Genomic DNA, 14,901 nt, shown 5'->3' with positions numbered 1-14,901 from the left:
GTTAATAATAGCAGTAATGGAAATCATTCCAGTTGAACATTTAAATGTCCAAAGCTCTGGGTTCTAGCACAGCAAAAGATGATATTATTATTGACTTTTAAGGGATATTACAATCAGAAATGTATGTCCACCTGTTTCTGACCTGACCTAGAAATAACACGTGTTGGTTTTAATATCACTGAGGAAGAAGACATGAAGACAGAATATATAAGAAAGATGTACAAACAAAGCCAATTAGATGAGCTATTTTTATGGTGAAACGCTGAAATGAGATCCAGGCGTAGCAACAATGCATTCCTCTCTCTGAGCCTGATAAAGAGAACCAGATGATCAGTATATGGGACAAGGAGAAAGCGCAGTATATACACTATATGCAATGTAAATGTAGGTCAATGAGGCACTGGTCCTGAGAGAATAAATGACAGACAAAGACGCTATTGCTCCAACACAGGCTGTAACTTACTGCTAGTTTTTCATTAACAAAGATTTACAAGGAAGCCGAACCAGCACTGTTAGCACATTAACACTGGAGGAACAAGACAAATACATGTGCTGTTGTAGAGAGATCAACAACCATATCCTAGCGTAACAGTGTTGGAGAGAAGAGAATAAGCTCCATGACAGTGACCTAATACTTTACTAGTATTTTGACTCATAAACCTGAATGATAATTCTGCTGTGATGATAATTTACTGAGTTCATCAGACCAGATTAGCAGTTTCTCATTTTCAGGAGCAATGAAAGTAAAATGAAAGGAAATTGGATGAAAGTGAAGTCATGACACAATGTGAAATAGTGAGTCATGCATCACATGTTTGAACAGCTGTCATTGCTAGAAGGTTGCTAGATGACAATTACCTTCAGGGTACCTACAGCAACAAAACAGATCATGGGTACATTATAGTAGAATAATCTAACAAGAAGGAAATAAATTAAATAGTGCACTCGAACGCAACAAATTCTATAATGCTTTGGTCCACAATGAATAGAGTACTGCTGTTATTACAAAATGGAGAGATTGTGTGTACCATTATGAGGCTAAAACAATGCTGAAAAGTGAATAGAATAAATAAATATAGCAAAAATATATATTATATTTTATATAGGGTCAATCATGCTCTTTAGATACTTTTATATTAAAAATGTAATGTTTACTACAGTTATTATTGGTCTCTGGTATATCGCCAAGAAATAATGTAGCTAGTTGTTATGTTATGTAGCTATGTTATAGCCTTGTATTTATCTTTTAACAAAACATCTATTGCGATGACCCCTCCCACTCTGTTCGTGATTACTTGTGTTTTTACCGGTTACTGAGTGGCGGGGTGTCGGGAGAGTGAGCCGCACCTGAAGTAACTTCCTCTTATTGCTGCACCTGCTATGAGAGGGCTGGATATCTCCCTCTTGTGCTCTCTGTCTCCTGTGCTCCAGCAGTGTTTTAGTTTTGTTGTGTTCATTTAGATTTGCTTTAGATTTGGTTGAATTCGATTAAACAAAATATTATTTAACATGTCTGCCTTTCTGTGGTCTCTCATTTCTAACGCCCTTTTAACCTGTTCAGGGCCTTTGCTATAGAACTGGTATAGACTCCAGTTCCCTGTAACTACTACAGATAATAGATGGATGGATGGATGCTGCATATTTTGACATCAACTTGTGTAAAAACTTGGGCCCTGGTAGTATCTCACATTGAGGGAGGAATCACAGGATTAATAGGGGCCCACCAACCAATTTTTGCCACATGCTGCCAGAACAGGACTGTATTCAGCCATACATGACATATAATCCATGTATAAAACAGTTTTTGTTTTTGTTTTGGTTTTTTTCTGCAATGAATCCTGAATAAACAGATAAAAGATACACATTTTAAACCCCCAGTGCAGTGCTAACTATAAAATGGTGAAAGAGCGCCCCTCAGTGGCAGCTTACAGAGCTGCAAGTTAAGTTTTGGGACGCCATTTGTGAAATTGTAGATGACACGTAAATGTGCTCATTTATTCATATCTTTATAACTATATATATATGTATTTGTGTTTTGTCTGTCAAGAAGTGAAGCATGCGTATGCTTCCAACAAAACGTTTTTAACAAAACCTGTCCCTAAATTAAGCTGCTAAAACCAGATCATAATACAAAACATGGACATTAACGTTACTGTCATTTATGAAAAAACGTTGAGGTAACTGTTGCTGAGACAGAAACGTGTGCACTTTTTATGGTTTCGTCCTGCCTCTTCAGTGACAACACACCAAAAGTCATAAGTCGGATATGATGCGTCTCATATGATCCAATAATATTCCTGCCGGCCGCTGTTCCGGACATCTTCCGGGTTATCAGAGTTCGCCTGTGCAGCACAGAGCCCGGACTATTTACAAAGGTCAGTCGAGTTATGTTCCGCTAACTTTTCCACTCTCACTTTTCAGCATGCATGTGTTTCGGTTTGCATTTCTGTGCGTGTGTGTGTGTGGTGTTTTTGAGTCATACGTCGCCTTCATGCACGAAACAGATGTGCGTTAGCCGCCTGCTAGCGCGCTAGCTTTAGCTCACGTTAGCATTGAGCCCCCGCAATGTTTTTGCAGGGAGCGGAGACAAAAAGAGAGAAGAGCTGCCCGCCTGGATTAACACTGTCGAGGTCTGACTCATAGTGAAAGTGCACTGAGCGGTGGCCTCACAAAAACACATTTAGCTTTAGCTTCTTGTGGATGACACACAGTTGTGAGACAGTTCACGCCATTGATTTAAACGCTGTTTTTATTGGTGACTTATTGGGTCATAAACGATGCCGTTAGCTCTGAGGTTTACGAGAGCCGTCCTGACCCGGGTTTAACCTGGGACATCCAGGACAAAGCAACACACGTCCGCAGTTTAACGTCTTGTTCATCCATAACGTGTTTTTTATGAGCTAACGTTAAGTTTTAATATCAGAACAAATGTTAACAGAGTGTGTGTGTGATTCAACAGTTTTTTTTTTGGTGACGTGGTAGTTTGAGTTTTTTGATATGAAAGAAGAGTCCCTGAACACAACACGCTGTCTGTCTACAGACAGCTTGTTAAGTGAAAATAGGTCATCAATAGTCTGTCAAATAGTGCCGAAAGTCATATAATGGTTGATTAGTTTCCAGTTTCTCAGATGTAAAGATTTGATTTGTTTCCATGTTTTCTTTGATGGTAAACTGGACTTAGGGAAATTTAAATGGAAGTGTTGTATTATTTGATATCTATCTGATAAATGATTAATTGACCAATTAAAAAAATCAGACATTACTGATAACCTTCCTTCAAACACACTGCTTACAGACTTAACCTAATGTATGTTTTGATATGCTTGCATTTGTTAATGCTTTGTGCTTTGTTTGTGTGAAATTGATTAGATTTATTGATTCTTTGTCTGAACTATGTTAAAGTCTCCCTAATGGGTCAGTTGTCCTTTAGTGATGTAACAGGGACACGGTTATTTTCATATTATATAGTTAAGTTTATCGTTTTTACCTTTTATTTATTACCCTGATATGTCTTTTTTATTTGGGCTTTTGGGCACAGGTGTATAGTGGGAAATCCCCTCCAATTATTTTCTGTCTGTAAAAGGAAGTCCATTAATTGTTAAATCTACGGTCCAAAACCCAAGAATAGTCCATTTACAATGATATAAATACATTTTCTGGTGATTAACAAATTAATGCATTTTTTAATTAAAATTTTAATTCCAGTTTGACTTTCAAAACAAAATGTGGTTTTGATCTTGACTAAAACAGTGTCCTTACTGTGCACACAGTGTGGCAGATAGGAGTTAAATGCCAGTCAATTCTAGTTTAAACCCTACTACACCAGCCCAGCTGTCCCAGTCTATCCCAGTTCATTATCTCCCTTTTAAAGTAAACATGCTGCCCCTCTTTCTGTTTACTGCCTCAGAGTCACTCAGAGGGCTGCAATTTAAAGACATGTCCATGCTTTTATTAACAGAGATTTTTAAATGACATTTTTCTTTCTCTCCGAAATTATCCTTGCAGAAAATGAAAAAAAAAGTTTGTATATCAACAAAGATCAAGGACAGATTCGTAATGGGGCTCGGACAGTCATAATATGTGTTGGTACATATAGGAAAGTGTTGTCTCAATGACTGTGACCTGTTGTATAAGCGTCAACAAGGTCACAAGTGTGTGTTTGATCTACAAAAGAGCAGGGTAGGACATACTTCTGTGGAACTTGTGGGCACGACTTCAAATGTGTGTATATTTCCCTCTCACTCACTTTCACCTGTTATCCTTCTTTACCCATAATCCCCCTCCCGTCTCTTCCCAGGAGGGGTGCTGTCTGTCCTACTGAGCTCCTCCTGGTGTGTGAGTGTTGGGTGTGTGTGCACCATGGCGAGCCTCCTTCGTGTTGTGGCGGCCAGCTGCTCAGCCCCTGTGTTCAGCGGGGTTTCCTGTATGAAGCTGCAGAGCAGCCATGCTCTCAAATCGACATGCATTCGCTTTTTCAGGACCAATCAAGCTCTTGGACGATGTGCCAGTCCAGGTAAGACACAATACACATAATGTGATATCTTGGGTAAACTTAATAGAACGATATACAGAAAACAATGAATGCAACAGTTGGTGCAAATGATCATTTAATATTCTGTTTACAAATGGTCAGGATATTAATGTCATTACAATTTAGACAATGCATGATAACTGAGATTTTCTCGTTTCTGGAAACAGGGTTCCCATGGTTTCCTGAAAGTGCTCAAAATATTCTAATTGTTGTAACAGTAATGAATCTTGACCCGTGTCTGAAACTATACTGTGTTAAGGTCCTTGATTTTAAGGGAATAGGGCCTGTGAAGTCATTGTAAGGTCCACAAATTTGGTGTTAAAGGAAATGTGGGAACCTGGCTGCAAAGACCAGACTTTCAGAAGAAGCAACACACTGTTGTTGCAATGAAGTTTGACCAAGAGGTTTCAGTAGTAATGAAGGATGTCCACTGTGACAAAAGGCTGTGATGGTAGCACTCCTCTCAGCGACGTGTCTCAGCGACTTTGAAATCTTGTTCAGCCATCTTTCTGCAAATAAAGTTGCTCCGAACATAAATATTTTGATAGTGTGTCAGGTTTTGGACATTGGATCTTTTGACAGTGTGCCCGCATTGGTTGGCAAGCTATTGGCTAATGAAATTAGCAACTGCTACTACCTTGTACAGCTACCATTTGTAGGGATGATTTGTTGTTCTTTTTAAATTGCCCATCTTGCTGACAGTTACCACTTAGGAACAACTACTATTGAGACTGCACATTAGACAACTCATTCACTTTTAGGATGTCACTGTATGTTCAACCATGCAAACAGAGCTGCAAATGGACCTTTTACTACTGATAGCAACATGAAAGCAATGCCACCTGTAGCTTCTGTGTGCATTCTCATGTACTTGTGCGTCAGGTATAGTATGGCAGGTGCAAAGTTACTCATAAACAACACTGATGGAGGTTATGCTTTCAGCAAAGTCTTACTAACCAGCATTAGAATGTACAGACAAGTATGCTATTTATACCCTTGTCCTTCAGAGCGCAACCCATTCATTCATTCTTGGGTTTTTTTTGCATGCCTATTCCTTTTTAAAAGTCATTGGTATTTTTATGAAGAAGATAATCCCTTATTTTGGCAAAACAGAGATACATCAAATCAAACGGAGGATATCCTTTAACCCCTTGCTGTAGCTTTTCCTTTAACTCTTCTTAAAGGTGTATTCTAGAGGTCAGTGCAGCTACCTGCAGTTGCTTTCAGTCCCAAGGTCACATGTAGGATGTATTCTCCATTTTCATGCCTGGTCTCTGTATCAGTAACCAGAAGGTGTGTGTACTGTGAAAGCCGGTACCAGCTGGTTGGAGGTGCTTCATGTCCGACCGTGCAGGATTCATGGTTCATGATTGGGGGTGCTTTTGACCTGGTTCACGGTGACATCCGTGCAGTTCAGCTAGCTCCAGCAACAGCTGGCTGAGTCTATTCTGGAGACACAAGTGTCAGATGACAGGGTCGCAGACAAGTAGAGGAGCACATCACACATAGTTCATATAGATGTGGTCATGCTCGATATAGATGTACAGTATAGGCCAAGGCAGTATGTTCATATAAGACTGGATTCATGACTGACATGGACAGAATGACTCTGTGCTTTATGAAGAGACTGTTATTGGGATTCTCACAGTTAGTACCAACTTGGATGTACTGGACATGTCATGTTGTATGTTTGCATACAGAGAAATTATACCAACAGTTATAGGAAATAAGGTTGAAAACAGAAAATACAGTACAGTATAAAAAAAAGTTACTGCACAATAAATTAGTTAAAGACAATACAGTGTCATTTGAGCACAGAAGTGTCCTCTATCTGTCTGTTCTCACACTGTGTCAAAAAGGGCTGACACAGCACCATCACTGGGTATTTGAACTGAAAATAGGGAACCATGAGTGTGTTGCTGGGGGTGTGTTTCTTCAGGCGTTGGTGAGACAAAAATACAATCCAGGAAGGCAGAGCTGAGTCACACATCCAGGAGTCTGAAAGGTTATCAGACTCAAAAACACTGCACTCTGGTTTATAATACTGTTAGGAAAGATTTTACAACTCTGTAAAGCTACCACGGTGAGAATGCTTTGTACCACTCTGTTTCAACACAGTACAGTACCCTCATTGAAATGAATTACGTGGAGACGTGTGTTATCTCAAATAATAGTGTTCAAAGCTGAACTTTAAAGATATTTTAATTCCTGCATTGTTTGCAACTATTGCTTGTGATTTTGGGCTATATAAGTACAACTGACTCAACTTAACATATGGATCTTAAACTGTTATGTAAACTGAAGCTCACACTCTTTAATCTTTTTAATCTTTAATCTAAGTATTGAGGTTTATAGGTTATCATGCTATAATCTCTCCTGTGAGATTCTAGACTCAAAACACAAGATATAATGCTTGTTTGCTGCTGCTGCATTTAATACTATTTTTAGTGATATGGTGGATCTATCCGCTGGTGTCTGCCCAATCTGAACTTAATCTAAACCTTTTTTGCCCAGTAACATGATCGCCGTGGGATAGACTGCCCAGCTGTCTGACTCTAATCTCTTTATTGGTACCTGACTGCTAAATGTGTTGGCAGAATGGGACCTACAGCACATACAGTGGCATGTGGTGCCTCTTGCTTTATTAAAATTCAATTTAATCAAATAGCTGGCAGCCAGTATATTGGCTGTGGAGCTTTTGGTAAAACAAAAGTTGTTGGAGGACAGCACAGCACAGCAGGGTGAGAGGAAAGTTAGCCCTTGTGATCTTGTGTTTATGTATAGAGAGAGAAAGAGCTGCAGTGGAATTTTCCATAGGAGCAACATGTGACCTGCCTGTTGCTTGGACACTTAAGAGCAACAGAAAGACACACAATAATAAGTCAGTGTCTTTGTCTTTGTCTTTGCAAAGCAACAATCATGGACAACAAAGCAAAGCTTACTGCTTTTAGATTGGAGTCAATGTTTTGTCTGTATCTTACTATCTAACTTTAAATAAAGACGAGATTGGCAATGAATTGGAGTATTTTCTTGCTGCCTGTCGGTTAGTTAAACTTTGGTCAAGACTGTAATATCTTGATAATTATAGGGTGGATTGCCATTAAACTTTGGACAGAATTTTATGGTCCTCAAATGATAAATCCCTAATGACTTTTGTGAACTCATTAAGTTTCTTCTTGTGCCAAGGGCAGTATCAAAGTATTAAAGTTTAAAATTATCCAGTGATATCTATTCATATCTACCTTGTGAGTTGTCACAAGGTGTCGTGAAATGTCCCTTTTGGCTATTACTTTGGTTGAGGACAAAATAGCTGGAAAACGAAAGACATTCCCATCAGCCTCAGCTGTTTTTTGTTTCTAGTACAGCCTCATAGAGCCAATAGCATGACTATAGACTCATAGTGTTGTTACAAGATACTGTCCTTAACCTTCTCCCGAAAAGGCTATTGCATAACATACAGTACAGTATTTATGGTAAACACAGTGTTATTTCTCCTTGAAGCTGCAGAGAAAAGATCTGCGTGCCATAGTATAGTGTTGGGTTTTGTGCTATTGTGGTCTTTTATAATGAACCATTTCCTCAAATTATCTCCTGTGTCCTTAATCATGAAAAAGTCAAAAGCTGCAATAGTTGCAATGTTCCACTCGATCAGCAAAATAACTGTTAAGTATCCTTTCTATTGTTTTGGCCCTCCTAATGTGAAACATTAAACATAAAGACTTAATCTTACAGTTGTCACTCATCTCCCGTGTTGTTTCTCTTAGCCTCTGCAGGTATTCCATACAAACAGCTCACAGTCGGTGTACCCAAAGAAATTTTCCAGAATGAACGTCGTGTGGCGCTTTCTCCCGCTGGTGTCCAGGCGCTCATCAAGCAGGGCTTCAATGTCATCGTGGAGTCAGGAGCCGGAGAGCCTTCCAAGTTCCCAGATGAGCAGTACGCCCAGGCTGGAGCAACAATCAAAGATGTTAAAGATGTCTTGGCATCTGATGTGGTGGTCAAGGTAAGATTTAAGTAGAGTGTGGAAGGGGGAATGAGAAGTGGATTGTTTAATAGTTCATCAAGGCCAGACAGTGGGAGGTGGAGGTAAATAAAGTGGTTGAATGAATCAAAAAAACTAATGTCTTCTTTTCTGAAAGGCTGGTTAAGGTACAAGAAGTAATGACAAATGGATGGCAGAGAGAAAACAAAGACATTTACATGATGTGCCATCAGTGTTTTTGAAGACATAAGCAGCTTTTGTCACTTGATCTGTGTTTTGCATTGTTAAATGCAAGAAAAAGAGGGAGAATTATTGTAGCTTTGAAAATGTGGGAAAGAACTTGCGTTCCCTGACCAAATGACAATTAACTGTCAAATATGTCTCCATTTAGGACATGGTCTTAAAGATGACAAATGAAGAGGAATGAGAATTGAGTAAAATGAAAAGCAGGATGAATAAAACAACCTTTACACGTGCAGCTTTTAGTTGCATATTTTGATTTCCCCCCTGTCCTTACCGTTTTCAAAACAATTTCTCTGCTTCCAGGTCCGCGCTCCCGTTTTCAACCCTGATTTGGGCGTCCACGAGGTGGACTTAATGAAGGACGCAGCCACTTTAATCAGCTTCATCTACCCAGCTCAGAATCCAGAGCTGATGGACTTGCTGTCCCAGAAGAAGGCAACCGTCCTGGCAATGGATCAGGTGCCCCGAGTCACCATCGCCCAGGGTTTTGATGCATTGAGCTCCATGGCAAACATTGCAGGGTATGTACAAGGGTGTTTGTAAAATGCCTTTTGCAATGTAGAAAACACAACAATGCAGCTGTAGTTGGGTGAACTTTTTATCTTAAAATATGTCCAACTGTAGCTAGTTAGCAAGCCTGGAAACTTGGTTGCTAGCTTTTGCTTTTGTTCTCACACAGTAATATCAGCTGTTATTTTTAGAAAAAGATGTTTCTCAGGTTTGTTCGTCAACATGACTATGTCTTCAAGTCAACGTAGCATTGGCAATGTAAATACAACTTGTATTTGCTGTGAATGCTGGAAGCTAGGGCTGTACTCTTTTATTTTCCAACTCCAACATACTCCTTTTTTTCTTCATACAAATTCAAGCGAGCAGGGCAATTTAGCTCCCAGCCATTATCAAAGCAATGTAGTCTAGCTCTCAGACATTCATCCCTTCCTTTGTCCCTTTTCCATATTTTTCCAGCTGTTCATGATCTTTTCAACTACAATCTACACATTCATATTTTAAGCCAGGAACTCCATTCACATAATGGTTCTGAATCTTCTACATCATTCATCAGTATTATATCAAAATTGACTGACTGTTCAGTTTCTATATCATTTCTTGTGTTATTTTCCTCTCCACCATTCCAGGTACAAGGCAGTTGTGCTGGCAGCGAACAGCTTTGGTCGGTTTTTCACTGGACAGATCACAGCAGCTGGGAAAGTGCCACCTGCAAAGGTGTGTAGTATGAGTGTGTGTGATTCTGTGGTTAGCGCTTCTTTTTTGTAAAAGTATATATGTATAATCACAAGTGTTAATGCCAGTTTTAACATGCTTAATCTCTGTTTCATGTGTATGTGAATAGGTTTTGATCATTGGAGGTGGTGTGGCTGGATTGGCAGCAGCTGGTTCTGCCAGGGCCATGGGAGCCATTGTCAGAGGATTCGATACCAGGTTTGTTTTTGATATTATACTGTGCATCTGAATTGTGAATGAAATGAATCCTGGCTTTGAAAGATTGTATTTGAGCAGAAGTTCAGAAAAAAGGACTTGTTTTGTTGCTGATGCTTTAAATATGAAGAAGCAGCAGCTGTAGGAAATGTTCATTTCTGTTTGCATTAGCGGTAACTCAATATGGTGTGAAGAGAGTGCCCAGTAAACATGGAGACTAATGAAGCATTAAAAAGTTCTCATGTTCTGTCAGAGATATTTTCCCTCTGCCTGACTGAGAAATCACCTCTCCCTCCTCTCCCAGAGCTGCAGCTTTGGAGCAGTTTAAATCTTTGGGCGCAGAGCCTCTGGAGGTGAACCTTAAGGAGTCAGGAGAGGGCCAGGGTGGCTACGCCAAGGAAATGTCAAAGGAGTTCATAGAGGAGGAGATGAAGCTGTTTGCCAAACAGTGTCAGGACGTGGACATTGTCATCAGCACTGCTCTTATCCCTGGTATGCACAGAAACACAGACCTGTGCACCATGTACACACAGACTGTATATGTGGAATATCACAACTTGAGACAAGCTTTCTGGGCATGTAGACAGCAAACTTAGAAATGAAAAGGACACGTTACGTAATATTGAACATTAAAAATAACTTTACCAGAACATGTTTTACAACAGCTTCAGATTTTATCCATTGCTCTGTTAGTTTCTTAGCTTTTGTACATTGTATGTCCATGCACAGCAGCTGTCATGTTTATGTTTTAGTTTAAAGGTCTGTCACTGTCACTGTCACATTGTAGGCAGGCGGGCACCCATCCTGATCACCAAGCCAATGATAGAGAGCATGAAAGACGGGTCAGTGGTTGTGGACTTGGCTGCAGAGGCTGGAGGAAACATTGAGACCACAGTACCTGGAGAGCTGTCAGTATACAGGGTCAGTGCACATACTGTTCATACACACCATACCCAAAAGTTACTTCCTTTCCAAATTATTGTAATATCACAAAACTTATCTGCCTTTTCTTCTTTAGGGAGTGACCCACATTGGCTTCACAGACCTTCCCAGCCGTTTGCCGACACAGTCCAGCACTCTGTACTCAAACAACATCACTAAGTTGGTGCGGGCCATCAGCCCTGACAAGGAGAACTTTTACCTCGACGTTAAGGACGCGTTTGACTACGGAACCATGGACCATGTTGTGAGAGGATCTGTTGTGATGCAGGTATGAGGTCTCAGGTGGCCAGCAGCCAATAAACATGCATATACTGTACAGTATGTGTACAGCTGAGGATCCAGGCAGTCATGTAGAATGACATTCAAAGTGGCTGCAGGTCCCTTTCACAGTCACTAGATGTCACCCTAAGGACACACTATCTTCTTACTCTGTCTATTTAGAGCATCTGTACTGTAGGCCAATGGAGTGACACCCCTGCAATAAACAAAAACCTCTAACGCTACCCCAAAATAAAAATGTCATGTATTTTTGGGACGCACAATATAAACTCGGACAGATAAATTACTGGCCTTGATATTGTGCAAATCATATTATCTTGTATTTATTGGTAACATTCTAGCTACTAAATAGAACAATGATACGAGGCCAATTTGCTTTACTGTCCTTAACACAATATTTACAAAAATTCAGATAAAGTAGCTGATAGCAGATAAACTCATTTTTGAAAAAGAAAAATGTGAAATTATCGTTATCAGCTAAAAAGAAATCCGTATCATACAACCAAAGTATTTGTGTTATAGAATTTATATATGTATATAGAATTTAGGTTAACCCCTCAAGTGTCACTAATTTAATCATCTGGGACTTTAATTTAACAGATATAAATATCTATCTGTGGTTTTCCTCATTCTCTTCTAATATCACAGTCTAAAATGTGCATATTTATGATTATTGAATATGAGCCTGTTGAAAATATTGGCCTGCCAATATTATTGGATACTTTTAGGTTGTCACAAATTAACTGGTATTGATGTATGTTGGCTGATATCTGATAAGAAAGCATTTGATGCTGCCTGAGAAAGAAAGACGAGCTTGAAACGCATAGAAATCCTAAACAATCAATTTCTTTTTTGTGTTCTTGTTCCTTGAGCTGTGATCACATTTTCTGCATTGAGATTTCTTTACTTGTGCATTAATTTAAATACATTGCAGAAGTTGATTTTTCAACTGTCAAATATTCTGCTCAGATCAGATTTTGGTCACAGTAATGCAAGAACAAAATTTAAAGGGATTCTCATCAAAAAACTGAATATGGATATTAGTTCTGTAGTATTGGTCAGACTTTGTTGTCAATTATAGAAGCAAAGCATCATTAGTGAGTGTGCAAGGAAGTAATGGGAGTTATTAATATCTAGGAGAAGATCAGTATCCTTGTTTTTATTCAATAAGGTGTAGCTACACCATGAAGTCATGAGTAATAGATCCCTGTCATGTTCTGGGGTGATTACTTTTACAGTAATCAGTCTCAGTCAAGCTGTGTTCATTTGTTGAAGTAAACAAATAGTAATTGGACTGATATCTGATCGCAGGAATGGTCAGACATCTCATAAATGACGCTGAAATGAGAGATCTTACTTACTATACCTTCTGATCATTAGTTTACTTACTTTGATCTTGACAGCATGGTCTAATGTTTCACAGCAGAGGTCACTGTACACCGTCAGGCAATGAGATCAGGGAATAAAGTCAGAGATCAAATCAGCTCCTAATAAGTGTCATTTGATATTCTTGATCTAACTGACAATTACTCTCATTTCCACCACTTTTTGCAGCCGTTCCTCTCTTCTCTGTGAGGTGTAGATAACCACAAGCTCAGCAGTTCAAATGATGGTTAGGAAAGATTGATTTAAAGAGTTTGTTCTTTTTTTTCCATCCTTCTCCCCTTTCACATCATACCATTCTCTGTCCCCTCCAGAATGGAAAGAACCTTTTCCCTGCTCCTCAGCCCAACAATGTGCCCGTTGCAGCTCCTCCTAAACCAAAGTCTGTCCAGGAACTGGCGAAGGAGAAGGCTTCCCAGATCTCCCCCTTCAAGGCTACACTCACCACTGCTAGCTTGTACACCGGAGGTTAGTTGTTGAAGTTAAAACTAAAAGTGCCATTTCAAATTTGAAATCAGATTTACTGGTTATGTAGAGAAACCAGGAAGCTGCTTTATATGAGAAATGTGCCCTTTATTGGCATTCATTTTCCACATTAGGTATGAAGGGTGGTTGAGGTCTGCCATAAGGTGAAGGACAGGTTAATAATCAGCTTTTCGGGTCACAGGAATGTGCGCAGGAGGCGAGAAGTGACACACACACAGACACCCTGTTAGTGTCAGGAAGTGTGCATTGTAAAGACAGAGTCACGCTGAGTTGGGTGTTTGAAGTAGTGCTGGAGCGAGTGGTTCCCATGGTGCGACACAGCGCTGTGTGTGAGTGCACCACACGCAGTTAATGTGGTTCACACATTGTTTAGGTGCTCCAGTAGTTTCCTACTTAACACTACCACACAGCGAGATGTTGCTTTGACCTGGTTACATGCTTATTAGCGTGGCATGTAATGTAGTTTTTTAAATAATTTTAGATGGACTGTTATTGAAATAGATAACTTTTTTGCGCTGGCAGTTTGTCTGGAAAAGAAAGTTTGATACATGCCACCAGTCTTGCAAATGTAACCAGACAAATTGCTCTTTGACTGCTAACTATGCCTACAACAGGAAATAAGGACAACATGGGTGGCCGAGTGCCTACCACATCTTGCAGTCAACCAAGTGAACGGAGACTTGGGGAAATCTACTATATCCAAACTCATTTTTACTAAAGAAAACAGGGTAGAAAAGAGAAGAAAACAAATTTCGTAGGCTTTGTTTCTTTAAAGCTGACTTTTCTCAGTGAAATATTTAGTTTAATGTCTGCTCTTCAGCTTAAATGCTCACAATTCATTGGCATGTTCAAACTGGGCCAAGAGGTTACAAGCAGATGTTCCCTTCTGTGTTATGAGGTCATAAGCTAAAAAGGTTGGAGACCTATGTATTGAAATAACAAATACTGGTACTAAATGTACTCTACTCTAATTATTGATTATCTCAAATACAGATTATTTAAACAGTATTGCTAAAGCTCTCTCTAGTTGTAGCAGTAGCTCGGTTTATTTCTGTAACTGTATTTCTCTCTCTGTTTCAGGCGCTGCCACCCTGCTGGGTCTGGGCCTTAGCGCTCCTAACGCCGCCTTCACCCAGATCGTCACCACCTTTGGTCTGGCTGGCATCGTTGGATACCACACAGTGTGGGGAGTCACTCCTGCTCTGCACTCTCCACTCATGTCTGTCACCAACGCCATCTCAGGTTAGTTGTGTTGAGTGCGTCTTCTGTGGTGAGCAAGTTCATAATTTTTCTCAACGATTGCACATGAATGCATCATTCTGAGGAGGGGGCACAATTTTACAGACACCTTTCAGTATAATGCAATGCCCTTTTTTTTATATAGAGCCCTACCATTGCACTATTTTTGGGGCCAATACCAAAATGAAGGAGTAAAAAACTGCGATATTGATATTTGAGGGATCATAACTCTTGTGACAAAGATATGTAATGAAGGCAGGATATTTTATACTTAACAATAAACTTTGTTGTCCAAAATGTCACTGAAACGGTATACATCATGGGGAATCTAATAATCATAAATTACACCGCACATCTTTTCTGCATTATGTTCTGCCAT

General features: G+C 39.7%; 1 protein-coding gene across 2 annotated transcripts in view; it reads left to right on the top strand.

The window, feature by feature from the left end:
- The first annotated feature begins 2,311 nt into the window (after positions 1-2,311).
- The window catches only part of nnt (nicotinamide nucleotide transhydrogenase), a 30,109-nt gene continuing 17,519 nt past the window's right edge, over positions 2,312-14,901 (top strand). Inside the window, exons 1-11 of one of the 2 annotated variants that reach the window (XM_084339657.1) lie at positions 2,312-2,375; positions 4,298-4,513; positions 8,296-8,534; positions 9,060-9,277; positions 9,893-9,980; positions 10,108-10,196; positions 10,498-10,685; positions 10,981-11,114; positions 11,212-11,403; positions 13,112-13,265; positions 14,364-14,525. In XM_084339657.1, coding sequence (XP_084195783.1) covers positions 4,360-4,513; positions 8,296-8,534; positions 9,060-9,277; positions 9,893-9,980; positions 10,108-10,196; positions 10,498-10,685; positions 10,981-11,114; positions 11,212-11,403; positions 13,112-13,265; positions 14,364-14,525 — 1,618 coding nt within the window. In that variant the 5' untranslated portion in view covers positions 2,312-2,375; positions 4,298-4,359. Of the gene's footprint in view, positions 2,376-2,611; positions 2,631-4,297; positions 4,514-8,295; positions 8,535-9,059; positions 9,278-9,892; positions 9,981-10,107; positions 10,197-10,497; positions 10,686-10,980; positions 11,115-11,211; positions 11,404-13,111; positions 13,266-14,363; positions 14,526-14,901 lie in introns of those variants that run through there. The other variant, XM_084339658.1, reaches the window with a different exon arrangement.

The sequence above is a fragment of the Pagrus pagrus genome (genome assembly GCF_965226575.1).
Source record: "Pagrus pagrus genome assembly, chromosome: 19".
Taxonomy (NCBI): domain Eukaryota; kingdom Metazoa; phylum Chordata; class Actinopteri; order Spariformes; family Sparidae; genus Pagrus; species Pagrus pagrus.
Note: the sequence above shows the minus strand (reverse complement) of the source record. Positions and strands in the feature narration are given on the sequence as shown.